The following is a 16,274-nucleotide window of genomic DNA, read 5'->3' as shown; positions in this document are numbered from 1 at the left end:
CTGAGACTAGGCGCGTCAAGCGAGATGAGCGATTTTTATGCCTTTTTAACAATTTTAAATATTTTTTTATGAATATATTCTGACTGACTTTTTCGTGAATTTTCGACATGCTATAGCATGACCTTTTTTTAACAATATGATCAAGGCTTTTTTTTTTAAAGATTATTTTCTTGCATAGACACCTTTGTATTTAGCGGTGGATAGAGAGGAAACATGGGAGAGAGAGGGGGATGTGACATGTATCAAAGGATCTCCAGCCGGGATTCGAACCTGAGGCTGCTGCATATATGCAGACATGGGTAAATGGCATGCACTCTAACCACTCAACCACCTGCCTGCCGTGAATAAGCCTTTTTATGACTGTTTTGGACTCACTACACTCAGATTTTGATTGACACGCGATATAGAAGCATATGTTAGGACTTTTACATCATTTTTACAACATTTTATGAATTTTGTCGATTTTTCACTTTTTTTTCGACATGCTATAGTATGCCTTTTTTTTCACCTGAAAAAGTTGACCATGGCTTTTTATCGCTGTTTTGGACTCACTACACTGAGACTAGGCGCGTCAAGCGAGATGAGCGATTTTTATGCCTTTTTAACAATTTTAAATATTTTTTTATGAATATATTCTGACTGACTTTTTCGTGAATTTTCGACATGCTATAGCATGACCTTTTTTTAACAATATGATCAAGGCTTTTTTTTTTAAAGATTATTTTCTTGCATAGACACCTTTGTATTTAGCGGTGGATAGAGAGGAAACATGGGAGAGAGAGGGGGATGTGACATGTATCAAAGGATCTCCAGCCGGGATTCGAACCTGAGGCTGCTGCATATATGCAGACATGGGTAAATGGCATGCACTCTAACCACTCAACCACCTGCCTGCCGTGAATAAGCCTTTTTATGACTGTTTTGGACTCACTACACTCAGATTTTGATTGACACGCGATATAGAAGCATATGTTAGGACTTTTACATCATTTTTACAACATTTTATGAATTTTGTCGATTTTTCACTTTTTTTTCGACATGCTATAATATGACTTTTTTTTTCCCTGAAAAAGTTGACCATGGCTTTTTATGGCTGTTTTGGACTCACTACACTGAGACTAGGCGCGTCAAGCGAGATGAGCGATTTTTATGCCTTTTTAACAATTTTAAATATTTTTTTATGAATATATCCTGACTGACTTTTTCGTGAATTTTCGACGTGCTATAATATGACTTTTTTTGGGGGGGGGGAATATGACTAAGCCTTTTTATAACTATTTTGGACTCACTACACTCAGATTTTGATTGACACGCGATATAGAAGCATATGTTAGGACTTTTACATCATTTTTACAACATTTTATGAATTTTGTCGAATTTTCACTTTTTTTTCGACATGCTATTATAGTATGACTTTTTTTTCCCCTGAAAAAGTTGACCATGGCTTTTTATGGCTGTTTTGGACTCACTACACTGAGACTAGGCGCGTCAAGCGAGATGAGCGATTTTTATGCCTTTTTAACAATTTTAAATATTTTTTTATCAATATATTCTGACTGACTTTTTCGTGAATTTTCGACATCCTATAGCATGACCTTTTTTTAACAATATGATCAAGGCTTTTTTTTTTAAAGATTATTTTCTTGCATAGACACCTTTGTATTTAGCGGTGGATAGAGAGGAAACATGGGAGAGAGAGGGGGATGTGACATGTATCAAAGGATCTCCAGCCGGGATTCGAACCTGAGGCTGCTGCATATATGCAGACATGGGTAAATGGCATGCACTCTAACCACTCAACCACCTGCCTGCCGTGAATAAGCCTTTTTATGACTGTTTTGGACTCACTACACTCAGATTTTGATTGACACGCGATATAGATGCATTTGTTAGGACTTTTACATCATTTTTACAACATTTTATGAATTTTGTCGATTTTTCACTTTTTTTTCGACATGCTATAGTATGACTTTTTTTTCCCCTGAAAAAGTTGACCATGGCTTTTTATGGCTGTTTTGGACTCACTACACTGAGACTAGGCGCGTCAAGCGAGATGAGCGATTTTTATGCCTTTTTAACAATTTTAAATATTTTTTTATGAATATATTCTGACTGACTTTTTCGTGAATTTTCGACGTGCTATAATACGACTTTTTTTGGGGGGGGGGGGGGGAATATGACTAAGCCTTTTTATAACTATTTTGGACTCACTTCACTCAGATTTTGATTGACACGCGATATAGAAGCATATGTTAGGACTTTTACATCATTTTTACAACATTTTATGAATTTTGTCGATTTTTCACTTTTTTTTCGACATGCTATAATATGACTTTTTTTTTCCCTGAAAAAGTTGACCATGGCTTTTTATGGCTGTTTTGGACTCACTACACTGAGACTAGGCGCGTCAAGCGAGATGAGCGATTTTTATGCCTTTTTAACAATTTTAAATATTTTTTTATGAATATATCCTGACTGACTTTTTCGTGAATTTTCGACGTGCTATAATATGACTTTTTTTTGGGGGGGGGGGGGGGAATATGACTAAGCCTTTTTATAACTATTTTGGACTCACTACACTCAGATTTTGATTGACACGCGATATAGAAGCATATGTTAGGACTTTTACATCATTTTTACAACATTTTATGAATTTTGTCGATTTTTCACTTTTTTTTCGACATGCTATAGTATGACTTTTTTTTCCCCTGAAAAAGTTGACCATGGCTTTTTATGGCTGTTTTGGACTCACTACACTGAGACTAGGCGCGTCAAGCGTGATGAGCGATTTTTATGCCTTTTTAACAATTTTAAATATTTTTTTATGAATATATTCTGACTGACTTTTTCGTGAATTTTCGACATGCTATAGCATGACCTTTTTTTAACAATATGATCAAGGCTTTTTTTTTTAAAGATTATTTTCTTGCATAGACACCTTTGTATTTAGCGGTGGATAGAGAGGAAACATGGGAGAGAGAGGGGGATGTGACATGTATCAAAGGATCTCCAGCCGGGATTCGAACCTGAGGCTGCTGCATATATGCAGACATGGGTAAATGGCATGCACTCTAACCACTCAACCACCTGCCTGCCGTGAATAAGCCTTTTTATGACTGTTTTGGACTCACTACACTCAGATTTTGATTGACACGCGATATAGAAGCATATGTTAGGACTTTTACATCATTTTTACAACATTTTATGAATTTTGTCGATTTTTCACTTTTTTTTCGACATGCTATAGTATGACTTTTTTTTCACCTGAAAAAGTTGACCATGGCTTTTTATGGCTGTTTTGGACTCACTACACTGAGACTAGGCGCGTCAAGCGAGATGAGCGATTTTTATGCCTTTTTAACAATTTTAAATATTTTTTTATGAATATATTCTGACTGACTTTTTCGTGAATTTTCGACATCCTATAGCATGACCTTTTTTTAACAATATGATCAAGGCTTTTTTTTTTAAAGATTATTTTCTTGCATAGACACCTTTGTATTTAGCGGTGGATAGAGAGGAAACATGGGAGAGAGAGGGGGATGTGACATGTATCAAAGGATCTCCAGCCGGGATTCGAACCTGAGGCTGCTGCATATATGCAGACATGGGTAAATGGCATGCACTCTAACCACTCAACCACCTGCCTGCCATGAATAAGCCTTTTTATGACTGTTTTGGACTCACTACACTCAGATTTTGATTGACACGCGATATAGAAGCATATGTTAGGACTTTTACATCATTTTTACAACATTTTATGAATTTTGTCGATTTTTTACTTTTTTTTCGATATGCTATAGTATGACTTTTTTTTTCCCTGAAAAAGTTGACCATGGCTTTTTATGGCTGTTTTGGACTCACTACACTGAGACTAGGCGCGTCAAGCGAGATGAGCGATTTTTATGCCTTTTTAACAATTTTAAATATTTTTTTATGAATATATCCTGACTGACTTTTTCGTGAATTTTCGACGTGCTATAATATGACTTTTTTTTTGGGGGGGGGGGGGAATATCACTAAGCCTTTTTATAACTATTTTGGACTCACTACACTCAGATTTTGATTGACACGCGATATAGAAGCATATGTTAGGACTTTTACATCATTTTTACAACATTTTATGAATTTTGTCGATTTTTCACTTTTTTTTCAACATGCTATAGTATGACTTTTTTTTCCCCTGAAAAAGTTGACCATGGCTTTTTATGGCTGTTTTGGACTCACTACACTGAGACTAGGCGCGTCAAGCGAGATGAGCGATTTTTATGCCTTTTTAACAATTTTAAATATTTTTTTATGAATATATTCTGACTGACTTTTTCGTGAATTTTCGACATCCTATAGCATGACCTTTTTTTAACAATATGATCAAGGCTTTTTTTTTTAAAGATTATTTTCTTGCATAGACACCTTTGTATTTAGCGGTGGATAGAGAGGAAACATGGGAGAGAGAGGGGGATGTGACATGTATCAAAGGATCTCCAGCCGGGATTCGAACCTGAGGCTGCTGCATATATGCAGACATGGGTAAATGGCATGCACTCTAACCACTCAACCACCTGCCTGCCATGAATAAGCCTTTTTATGACTGTTTTGGACTCACTACACTCAGATTTTGATTGACACGCGATATAGAAGCATATGTTAGGACTTTTACATCATTTTTACAACATTTTATGAATTTTGTCGATTTTTTACTTTTTTTTCGACATGCTATAGTATGACTTTTTTTTTCCCTGAAAAAGTTGACCATGGCTTTTTATGGCTGTTTTGGACTCACTACACTGAGACTAGGCGCGTCAAGCGAGATGAGCGATTTTTATGCCTTTTTAACAATTTTAAATATTTTTTTATGAATATATCCTGACTGACTTTTTCGTGAATTTTCGACGTGCTATAATATGACTTTTTTTTTGGGGGGGGGGGGGGAATATCACTAAGCCTTTTTATAACTATTTTGGACTCACTACACTCAGATTTTGATTGACACGCGATATAGAAGCATATGTTAGGACTTTTACATCATTTTTACAACATTTTATGAATTTTGTCGATTTTTCACTTTTTTTTCGACATGCTATAGTATGACTTTTTTTTTCCCTGAAAAAGTTGACCATGGCTTTTTATGGCTGTTTTGGACTCACTACACTGAGACTAGGCGCGTCAAGCGAGATGAGCGATTTTTATGCCTTTTTAACAATTTTAAATATGTTTTTATGAATATATTCTGACTGACTTTTTCATGAATTTTCGACATTTTTTATGACTTTTTCGACATGCTATACTATGACTTTTTTATGACTTTTTCGACATCCTATACTATGGCTTTTTTATGACTTTTTCGACATGCTATACTATGGCTTTTTTATGACTTTTTCGACATGCTATACTATGGCTTTTTCAACATGCTATACTATGACTTTTTCGACATGCTATACTATGGCTTTTTCAACATGCTATACTATGGCTTTTTTATGACTTTTTCGACATGCTATACTATGACTTTTTTATGACATTTTCGACATGCTATACTATGGCTTTTTCAACATGCTATACTATGGCTTTTTTATGACTTTTTCGACATGCTATACTATGACTTTTTTATGACATTTTCGACATGCTATACTATGACTTTTTTATGACTTTTTCGACATGCTATACTATGACTTTTTCAACATGCTATACTATGGCTTTTTTATGACTTTTTCGACATGCTATACTATGACTTTTTTATGACATTTTCGACATGCTATACTATGACTTTTTTATGACTTTTTCGACATGCTATACTATGACTTTTTTATGACATTTTCAACATGCTATACTATGACTTTTTCGACATGCTATACTATGGCTTTTTTATGACTTTTTCGACATGCTACACTATGACTTTTTTATGACTTTTTCGACATGCTATACTATGACTTTTTCGACATGCTATACTATGGCTTTTTTATGACTTTTTCGACATGCTACACTATGACTTTTTTATGACTTTTTCGACATGCTATACTATGACTTTTTCAACATGCTATACTATGGCTTTTTTATGACTTTTTCGACATGCTATACTATGACTTTTTTATGACATTTTCGACATGCTATACTATGACTTTTTTATGACTTTTTCGACATGCTATACTATGACTTTTTTATGACATTTTCAACATGCTATACTATGACTTTTTCGACATGCTATACTATGGCTTTTTTATGACTTTTTCGACATGCTACACTATGACTTTTTTATGATTTTCTTTTTTTTTTATTTGACTTTGCCTTTTTATAACTGTTTTGGACTTACTACACAGACTTGGGTATTCAAGATCTTTTAAACCGATTTTTACAACATTCTATGAATTTTGTCTACTTTTTTGAAAAATTACAACATGCTATAGTGTTATGCCCTGCACTTTCGAGCGAAAAACAATCCATCACTGACCCATATCAAATACGAAAAGACACGTTTATAGTAATCAAATCCATAGCATTTAATAACATGTGAAAATACAACAACACATGCCAAAAATCCTAGCATAAGTGGCAGCAAGACCAGCAGTGTCTGCACCAGAGGCCTGCTCCTCCTGCTCCTGGCACTGGAGCTTTTAAGTACTTCCTCCCCAGGCGCACCTCAGTTTAAAATTCAGCTCACCTGGGCCACTGGAATGGAAAAGGACAAGAGCAGAAGGAAAACATACAGCCGTAACATATAATGTGACTTTTATAAAATTTGACTTTGCTTTTTATGACTGTTTTGGACTTACTACACTCAGACTTTGCCAGACATACAATACCATGGGTTTTTATCACTTTTTAAATCAGATTTCTACCACATTTTATGAATTTTGTTGGCTGAGTTTTTCGTGAAATTTCGACATGCTATAGTATGACTTTTATTTTTTTAAATTTTACTTTGACATTTTATAACTGTTCTGGACTTACTACACTCACACTTTACCAGGCATATGATACCAAGTGTTTTTATGAGTTTTTAATTCAAATTTTTTGTCAAATTTCAACATGCTATAACTTATTTAGGATTTTTTTCAATGTGCTTTACCATAACATTTTTATGATTTCTTTTGGACATACTATATACTATGCCTTTTTTTGACATGCTATGCTATGTACCTTTTTTTGGCAGGCTATTCTCTGATTTTTTTCCAACATGCTATACTGTCACTTTTTCAACATACTACACCATGTCTTCTTTCAGTCTTCTTGAGTATGTCATATGTGATCTACTGGGACTGCGGCATCTTGACAGTTGACAGGAAGAGACTGTGGACGGACTGATAATGAAGACCAGCTCTGCTCTGGCATGGCCCCCGGATCCAGTTGAGGTTGTGATAGAGAATGTGCCCTATCCCCTGCAGGACTGGGCAGCTCCTTCAGTGACGGGCTCCTTCAGTGACGGGCTGCTTCAGCGCGGTTGTGTGAAGGAGCGATACTGCTCGTCCTTCCTGCTGCTGACAGACTGCACAATAAACACTGCACATATTTACTTCCTTCCTTTACTCATTCATGTGCGATAGCAATAACAATATCAATATTTTCTGTAATATCACCATTTCATATTTTCATATTATAGTACAACGGTGTCCAAGATACACCCTTTCGTGAACTGGCCCACAAAAAGGTCCAATTGTCTTTGTCCACTGGGGATTGCAGTGTCCTAATTAGAGTAGCAGGCCCTATGCTGCATAATATTATAGATCCTACGCGATTACGTATAGGCTACATGACACAAAACTTTCAAGCATCCACGACTATTGATGCAGGAGCTCGGCCACAGGTGGAACATTTCTGTCAAAATGGAGAAAAGTAGTCAGGTTTGAGAAACATTAACCGGTTCCTATTTTTTACACAGAGGCAAATGGGGAGCCTGTGTTCTTGGTGTGATCACAGCCTATCCATCCAAAATCCTATCCATATGACGGGACAACATTGCACTCCTTTCTCCGATATGACCATTCTGTATTCTATATTTAGACATTAGCTTCCACAAAGTGGTTGTTAATTTAGCTGTGGGATCACAACAATCAGAGTGAATCTATCAGTAAAACCTAAATAATAGATAAAGAAGGTTGAGGTAAATTAAGTCCTGGATCTCCACTTTTGTAGGGACCTAGGGTAGATATTTGGCTTGTGACCCTTCAAAGTGAAGCAATAAGTCGGGAACCACTTCCATAGATAATTCTGGTCAAAGATAGAACAACACAAAGAATAACTATGAATTAAAGAATGTTTATTAAAAGAAAAGTAACAACTGACTCTTGACTATGGCTTTAAAGAAGAACGATATTTACAGATATATACTAAAATGAATTGATTTTAATTAATGGGGGTAAAAATAGATTTTTTTCCCTGAAATTACATGACGTTCAAGCTCCCATCAGTCATTGTCTGAGAAGTAAAAATCCTCTTCCTCTCCGCTTTCAGACAGCGCGCCATCATTTCCCGGGAACATCTCCCAAACAAGAAACGTGTCATTTTCTAGTGAAAAAAAGAAAAAAAAAACAGATTGTGTTATAACTGATTTCAATTACAGCTTTTTTTTAAATGTGTTCAACTCATGTCTACATACAGTGGTGGACAATAAACAGAACTACTTCTCAATGTAATTAAACTACAGCCTAATGAACATTGAGTCAAACAGCTCTACCTGTGTTAATACGAGCAGCTTTAAATTGTTCTCAGCAGTAGGGATCTACTTTTGTATCGCAAGGTGTTTCTGTTATTTTGTCCCTGCCCTATTCATTTCTCAGGAATCCTACCTGTGTTACCACATCTTCTCATTGTTCGTTTCACTGACGGCGTGGGTGTGAAGCTCTGAAAGAAAGAAATGTATATTATTTTGAATATAAAAAAAAGATCCATGTCTATCAAGATAACAAGAATCTCTGAAATGAACGCTTATTAAAAAGTACCTTTGAAGGAGGAGCTTGTTTGCAGACGTTAAACTGATTTTTTTTCATCCTCTTCTGGAGTTGATAGACGTACTTGTCATCATTGTCCCTTTGAAATCAAGAAAAAGGGTAAGTTAGTTATTGTACTGTGGTCCCCACTCATAAGCTACAATGCAGAAGTCAACGTCCTTCACCTGTTTGGAGAACCCATCATGCCAGGGGTGATATGCAAACACTGAGGAGTCTTCACTTCGGGGAAACCTGTCGACTTTGGGGTCAGCGGCTGCATTTCTGACAACGTGAAGTCGTGCTCACTTGGACACATGGAGGGCATCTGTCCATCATGATAGTCGTGAGAGGAACAGTTATCAGTTTGTTTGGTGTCATAATCCCAAAATATTTTCTTTTTGGAAAATACATAAAACAGAATGAAACGTACCTCATAGCGTTTGTTCTGCATATACGCAGAGCTGAAAACGTCCTCAACATCTTCTCTGGGCATGGTCTCCAGGAACTGGCGCACCTGCTGCTTCCTCTTGAAGGTTCCCACTCGAGCAGATATCACCGGCTGATCTGCATTGATTATATTTTGTCAAATCTCTACATTTAACCAATTCCTCTCTATTGCAAAAAAATTAATTAATTAAAAAAGTAAATAATTAAAATGCCCTTTACAAAGAAAACATCACGCTCCAGTAATAAAACTTAAATAAAGATCACACAAATGGATACTTTCACACTAAAATTAAATTGAATTAACACATTGAATTGTGCTAAATTATAAGGAGTCCTTGCCAGGTCCCATACATGCCCTGACTCAAGGGTATCAATGATATTAATGTGGGGGTGAGAAGTTTTTGCAATTGAACAAAGCTGAAAAATAAATACTTTGGTGTAAAAGCTCAGACGGAAAATTGCAGATCTCTGGAAAGCAAAAGAGAAGCTAGAAATATCAAGAGCCATATTAAATAGCCTACCACCTAAAAATACATAAAAATCTGAATTGTATTATACAAAGCAGATTGTGTTACATGTTATTTTATATGAAATGTGCTACATAAATGAAGTTGACATGACCGTAGTCAAAGCGGGGGTAGGGGATTTAGAAAGGGGTGAAACAACTTGAAAATAACTTCTCTACCTGGACCTTTTGGTGCTTCCGCCGCCTCCTTCATAGGTTTCTTGGCTTTCTTAGCGGGAGTCTGGGAGGCTGCCTGGGATGTGTGCTGGTAGTTGCACTCTTCTGCCGAACGCGTCCCAACCATCCTCGCCACCTTCGCCCAGTAACCCGCCATGTGCTTAGGATAGTAGGAAGCAGCCCTGGTAAACATATATATACACCAGTGAGTCATGAGGCTATGATGCAGAAATATGCAACTCTAATTCAGCAAAGTGCCACTTTCTAACTCTGCAGGTCTCCAAAACTTACTCTTGCAGCATCTTAAGCTCCGCCTCTGTCCATTCATCTGCGTCCTGCTCTTGTGGAACCGGTGCGTTACCTTTGGTTGCCTTGCCTTTTTTCTTGCTAGATTGTGCCGACTTTGGCAAAGGCTTTGTGGGCGACGATGACTTGGTGCATTTGTTCCATTTGTGTTTTGTTTGCGTCCCCAGTTCCTTCTCAATCTCGTCGGAGGAATTCGATGACTCACTTGATGGAAACAAGCTTGGCCGTGATTTGTTAAGAACTCTCCTGCTTCTCTTCCTGTGCACCTCTTTCCCTGGCTTCTTCTTCTCGATGACCACATCATTACCGGATTCTGGGGCCGGCACAACCTGCTTGCGACTCATGACTCTCACTGAAGATCTTGGAATGTTATGCGTTTGTTTTTTCGATCTAGTTGTTACAGGACTATCTGGTTCACTCTGCTTTTGAGGGACAGTGTCCACATACAATGTTGTATTTGTAACTCGGCTCCTTTGGCTGGACATTGTTGGTCTGCCGGACCACTGTTCGGGACTGTTAAGTGTCTCCACAGGAGGGTCGGGTGAATAAGAGGGCTTCTTTTCAGGCTGAACCTTGGCACTGGCGCGTTTGCGGAGTGGAGCCTTGACCCTCCTCGACGCGACTGATGCTTCTTTGTCGCTGGCTGAGTCAAATCGCTTGCGACCTGGAAACACAGAAGACAGTTTGTCTGCATGCGATTCATAACCAATCTCACAAAATTAAAACTGCAGCCAACGTCTATTTGCCTTCACTGCAGGGCAGGAACCCACGGGCAGGCTTCTGCGACGCCCTCGTAGACATCTTTGTAGAGATCTCCTGTCAGATCCAGAAATGAACACATATCAGAAATATTGGTTGTTTTTAACATAGTTAATGATTATTCTGGGTCATTGTTAATGATAAACTCGATTTGAGGTGCTTACAGGGATGCAGATGGACGTATCGTAACATTCATGGATTGTTACATTCATGTGTGCGTCCAGAATGACTCTTCCTCCTTTCCAATATTCCAGAGGTGGCTTGATCACGCGACCACTTCGGGACACATTTAAACGAGACGAGGAGGCCGGAGGACAGGAATCAGCTGGAAAAGAGGAGAGAACAAAACAAAACCCTTAAGAACAGCTGACATGGATTCCAATACATAAGTTAGTCAACGTTGCACCACCACGGATTAAAAGTGATCTGTCGGTTTCCACCTTATTGGTCCACGCTGAAATATCGCCCAAACCATTGGATGGATTGTCGTGAAAATTGATCCAGATGTTCATGGTCAATCCTAATAACTCTGTTGATCCCCTGATTTTATGTCTAGCATAATCATCGGGTCAAGCTTTTAATACATCCAAAACTTTATCAAATAAATGCAAAACCGATGACATTCACATCAAATTCGGCAATATTTAGTTTTTAGTGCTTATTAGTAAATGTTATGCTCAACTAAGATGCTCAACATGTTCACAGTGCTTGTGAGCATCAAAAAAACACTTTGCCTCCGTTGAGCCTCACAGAGCAGATCGTTGCATCCACCATGAAGCTCTCCGTGCAACATAACAACAACTGGGGGGAAAGTAGCGTTTTCTACAGATCTTTTTCCTGCCTTTGAATGTTCTCGTACCGAGCATGTATTTGTTCGGCTGTTAGCTAAAGCATTTATCTTGTACTCACGTGTCCTCACAGAATTTCGCCTGTGCTGCTTCGCAGAACGAATGGAGGAGGATGCCTCGGACTTTTTCTTCGACGTGACTCCTCTGCCCTTCGTCTTGCTCTCGATTTCTTTGTCGGAGTCGCTGTAACACACCAAAAGGCAGTTATTTTTTAAAAGCTCAAAATGTATGGGTATGATTTACAACATAGCAAAAAAATTATATTCTATCTGTAAAATCATAAACTTACCTTTTTGACATAAAGCTCTCATAAAGCGTCTCCCAGTTTGGCGGAAAACCATTCACAAACTCCTTTAAAAGCCACTTGGGTAACCCTGCAGGCAAAAAGTGACAAATGCATGAAAAAGAGTATATGCCTGCAGTATTGTTATTTACATATTATCATGAGCAATTTCTACTGCATTTTAAACTTTTGCATTTGCAGTGTAAATATCCACCCACACAGAATATGGCTTACCGGAGTCAACACTCATGTTCATCTTGCCAACCAAGACGTAAACCTTGTGGGAGACCGTCTTAACCACGTTACTGGAAACCCTTTCCACAATGATGTTACTGTTCCACGGTATGTTTTCCTCCCTGGGTGGAAAAGACAAGTCAAAAATACCAGTGTTCAGATTAAAGAGATCCAAACCCCAAAGCAAGCCTGTCTCATAGGACAGCAGTAGAGTAAGAAATCGTATATATTTTAAAAATAATAAACTTTGAATGAATTGTTTCATTTGAAGACCACTCAAGAAACACTTACTGGTGGATTCCATCAACAAATAGGCCCTTGCGACTTCCCCTCAGGAACCACTTTTTGAGATAAATCACACTCTCCTGCCAAAGAGGAAAACACATAAGTCCAATTAGGAACAACAGACAAAATGATCAAAGAAGACAAACTAAGGTTGATTTAAATTTCCCATTTGATCTAATATGTGCCTGTAAATACAAAGTCTGAATTGATCAGTGGTTGGATTTTGCATGTTTGATCAACATAAGACTCTCCCCATCACCCCCCACTTTTTAATCAAAGCCTACATTTTAAGAGGTCTTAATAATAATAATAAAAAATCTCTACTCACACGTGGGTATTTGGTGCTCTGGGGCCAGTTCCTTCGCTTGAACACAGCATCTTGTTTCTTCGGTATGGAGATATGTGGCGAATTGAGCACAAGCGGGTCTATGAGCAAGATGGGTTGCGATGGCACAGCGGGGCTCAGGACATCCTCAGAGGAATCGGTGTTCGATTGGCAGTCGGCAGACTCAACTCTGGACCGGTTGCCAATAACCACGTTTTCTGGAAGATTTCTAAAAACAATGTCCTCCATCTCAAACATTTTGTGGGGTGTGGAGGGAGGCGGAGTGTCTCTGGACTGATGGGAATTGCCTAAGGAAAAGAAGGTTGGCGTGAAAACATAAACAACATGCCAACAAGGACATAAACCAAAACAAGAACTATGCCTTTTGGCTTTGCTGGATTCAACTATTCAAGTGTCCAATCAAGTATCACACTTACCTGCATGGAAGGGATCCGTTGTGCTGCTGGTGACTTCATGAACTTCCTGCGGCTTCGGTTTATTTTCCCTCTTCTTCATCAATGCAAACATCTTGGCTGGAGACATGATAGGCATTTTTTCCAGAGCAACAAAGGACCCTGTTCAAAAACAGCAAAGAGGCACCCGTCAGTTTCTTCCCCTAAATGATGACGTATGGTAAAGTTTCACTGCGCAAAGCAGCAATAATAACTCACGTTTTAGTAAAGTGGGTCCCGGTGACGAGAACACAGGTTCATAAGTGACCTCGTCCATCTCTGTTGGGGGAACAGAGAATCCTCTAACATTACCCACATCCTCCACAGAAGTGCTGCAATCCTCACTGACAGCACTGGAGGTTTTCCTTTCTTTTGGCTGACTTGTGGATTCATTGCTGACCTCCTTTGAACCCCTGCTGACTTTGTTAAAGTCCAGCGGCTCCCACTTTCCCCTCTTCCTCGTGGGAGACAACACACAGGCAGGAGACATCCGCTTGTCAAGAGGAGCACGCCTCTCCTCAAACACGCTGCTTACATAGTCGTCTTCCACTGGCTGTAACTTCACTGGAGTCCTGCTAATCCCCCTGAAGGCAGCCGAGTCTCTGACGTGGGGTGGTTCTGTGTGGATCTGCTTTCTGTTAACCAGGAAGGATTGGTGAGACAGCGTCGTTGACTCCATGAACGCTCTCTTTCTCGGTATGCCTCCGTGTCCCATTTCCGTCACAGGAGCGATTGCCGAGACTTGAGCGCTGCTCAGGTCTGAATACTCGAAGGTTTTCTGTGGACTCGATAGCGGTGAGAGCGTCAAGGCCTGCGCTTCATTGCGATAAGACCCAGACCGCGGATTCTCCTTTAACTCATCGGTCATCCAGATACTCTCTGCTCTCTTCCTGGGCGACTTAAAAATTGCTCCGTGTTTCTCACTCACGTTACACAGCGGGCCATTGGCTAAAAACGTCCCCTCCTTCGCCCATAACCCTTCTTCTCGCTGCACTTTGGACTTTAGCTTAGCAAACACCTTGGCGGGTGATTCGAAGCGCCGTCTTTTGTGTTGTAATATATTAAGATACGAATCCATGTTTTTTTAGGAAAAAGAAAAACGAGAAATATACAACCGAGAGCGAAGCTAGTAGCTAGCTCGCTAGCTCGCAAATTTCAAATTCCTCATCACTGCCGCGTTTGGCTAGAATCCGGTGACGTACTGCCAAAACAAATACGTCACTTCCGCACTTCATTTATGCTGCCTTCACGTGGTATTGGAATGATGGTAAATACGATTTTCCGACTCGAAAGTTGCACATGGGTTAGAGGTGGGGAAACTCGGAGAGAATTTTGATATCCGAGTTCCTGAGTTGAGGTGACCAGAACCTTTCAACGTGGCAGAGAAGATGACATATTCAGTAATGGATAGTGCGTAATTATTTATTTGCAGTGCAATAAATATTAGCTGTTTAATCTGCGATATATGTACGCTTGATATAGACCAATGGTGTTTATAGTTATATCCATCACTAATGGAATATAGTCTGCTAATTCCGATTTCAAGTGCGAAGTAGGATCTTCCGACTAGCACGTGAAGGCAGCGTTAACCCTTCGAGAAAGGGAAATATCGGGACATTAGGTAAACAAATTTAACTGGAAAAAAGAAATGCATCTCATAAATATCTAATAATATATAAAGTTAAATACATTTCTGTCAAACCTTTACACAAATATTACAAAACTAACCGTTTTTATAAGACGTTTTAAAGTGACAATGATTATTGTGCATTTTAAGGTTCGAGTCATAGGTTTGCGTGCTGCAAGTGATTTTCTCTTATTTTGAAATCGTTGTTTGTGATATCGTTTGATATCTGATTTCCATGTCTGAGCCGTGAATAGGCTAACTACTACTATATAACAAATATGATAATATCTTTGACTACATTTCACATTCATAATAACAAATTTTAATAAAGTTGAGTCAACCAATTAAAATGTTATAACCGACTCAGGTTCCAGAAAGAGACACGACATTACATATAATAACATACAAACAAAAGCACAATACAAACTCATGGTCTGAATATAATGCAAATCAGTGTCCTACAAAGGGACAACTAAACCAGTGTCTCCACAGCTGCAGATTGGTAGCAGAGCCATTAAGACAGCAGATACATTTGTATATTAGATTTCTTCAGCCTGTATAGAGTACTGCCTCCTGCAGCCACAAACATTTCACTTTCCAATCGAGGACTCTTCAACATCAATATTCTCATCGAAACACTATAAAAGCTACTTGAAGTCTCTGTAAACGTACTTTTCTGTAGTTTGACCACAAGTGTGCTGTATAGACTGAACAGGGACATTTTCACGCATCTGTACATGCGATGCATAAGAGAATGTATACATAATGCACCATTGCCTATACATATCTACACCATCTGTCATTTGCTGTAATAAAATGTCAAAAAATATTTAACCGTGTTACAGACACTAAGATGATAATCAGACTATTTAAAATCACGAAAAAAATAGGATCTTTTTTTTCAAACAAACGCCACAATAAAATTATTGTCAACTGTTCTTTCAAGGATTCTTTATTATTATTTATTGTGATTTGTTGAATTTCTATATTTGTTTCATTGTTTATCCCGTGGAGGGCAGTAATACCACAAGTCACGTCTAAGATGAAAAAAAAAAACCCTCAGAAGAAGAAGTCGAAGAAGACGCCTACTGCGCAGACTCGCATC

At 38.5% G+C, this 16,274-nt stretch overlaps 1 protein-coding gene across 1 annotated transcript; it reads right to left on the bottom strand.

Moving 5' to 3' along the window:
• Nucleotides 1-8,230: 8,230 nt before the first annotated feature.
• Nucleotides 8,231-14,702, bottom strand: mis18bp1 (MIS18 binding protein 1). The gene is made up of 16 exons (XM_084012646.1): nt 13,762-14,702; nt 13,528-13,665; nt 13,094-13,398; nt 12,772-12,845; nt 12,481-12,602; nt 12,253-12,337; nt 12,025-12,146; nt 11,280-11,440; nt 11,103-11,172; nt 10,342-11,020; nt 10,054-10,232; nt 9,352-9,485; nt 9,107-9,246; nt 8,934-9,021; nt 8,781-8,835; nt 8,231-8,499 (listed from the first exon to the last, which is right to left on the bottom strand). Exons 1-16 carry the CDS (start codon nt 14,618-14,620, stop codon nt 8,399-8,401), a joined length of 3,312 nt encoding a protein of 1,103 aa, XP_083868772.1. The 5' UTR covers nt 14,621-14,702; the 3' UTR covers nt 8,231-8,398.
• Nucleotides 14,703-16,274: the final 1,572 nt, after the last annotated feature.

Source organism: Eutrigla gurnardus, assembly GCF_963514095.1.
Source record: "Eutrigla gurnardus genome assembly, chromosome: 7".
Taxonomy (NCBI): Eukaryota; Metazoa; Chordata; class Actinopteri; order Perciformes; family Triglidae; genus Eutrigla; species Eutrigla gurnardus.
This window is presented reverse-complemented; position numbering and strand designations above follow the sequence as displayed.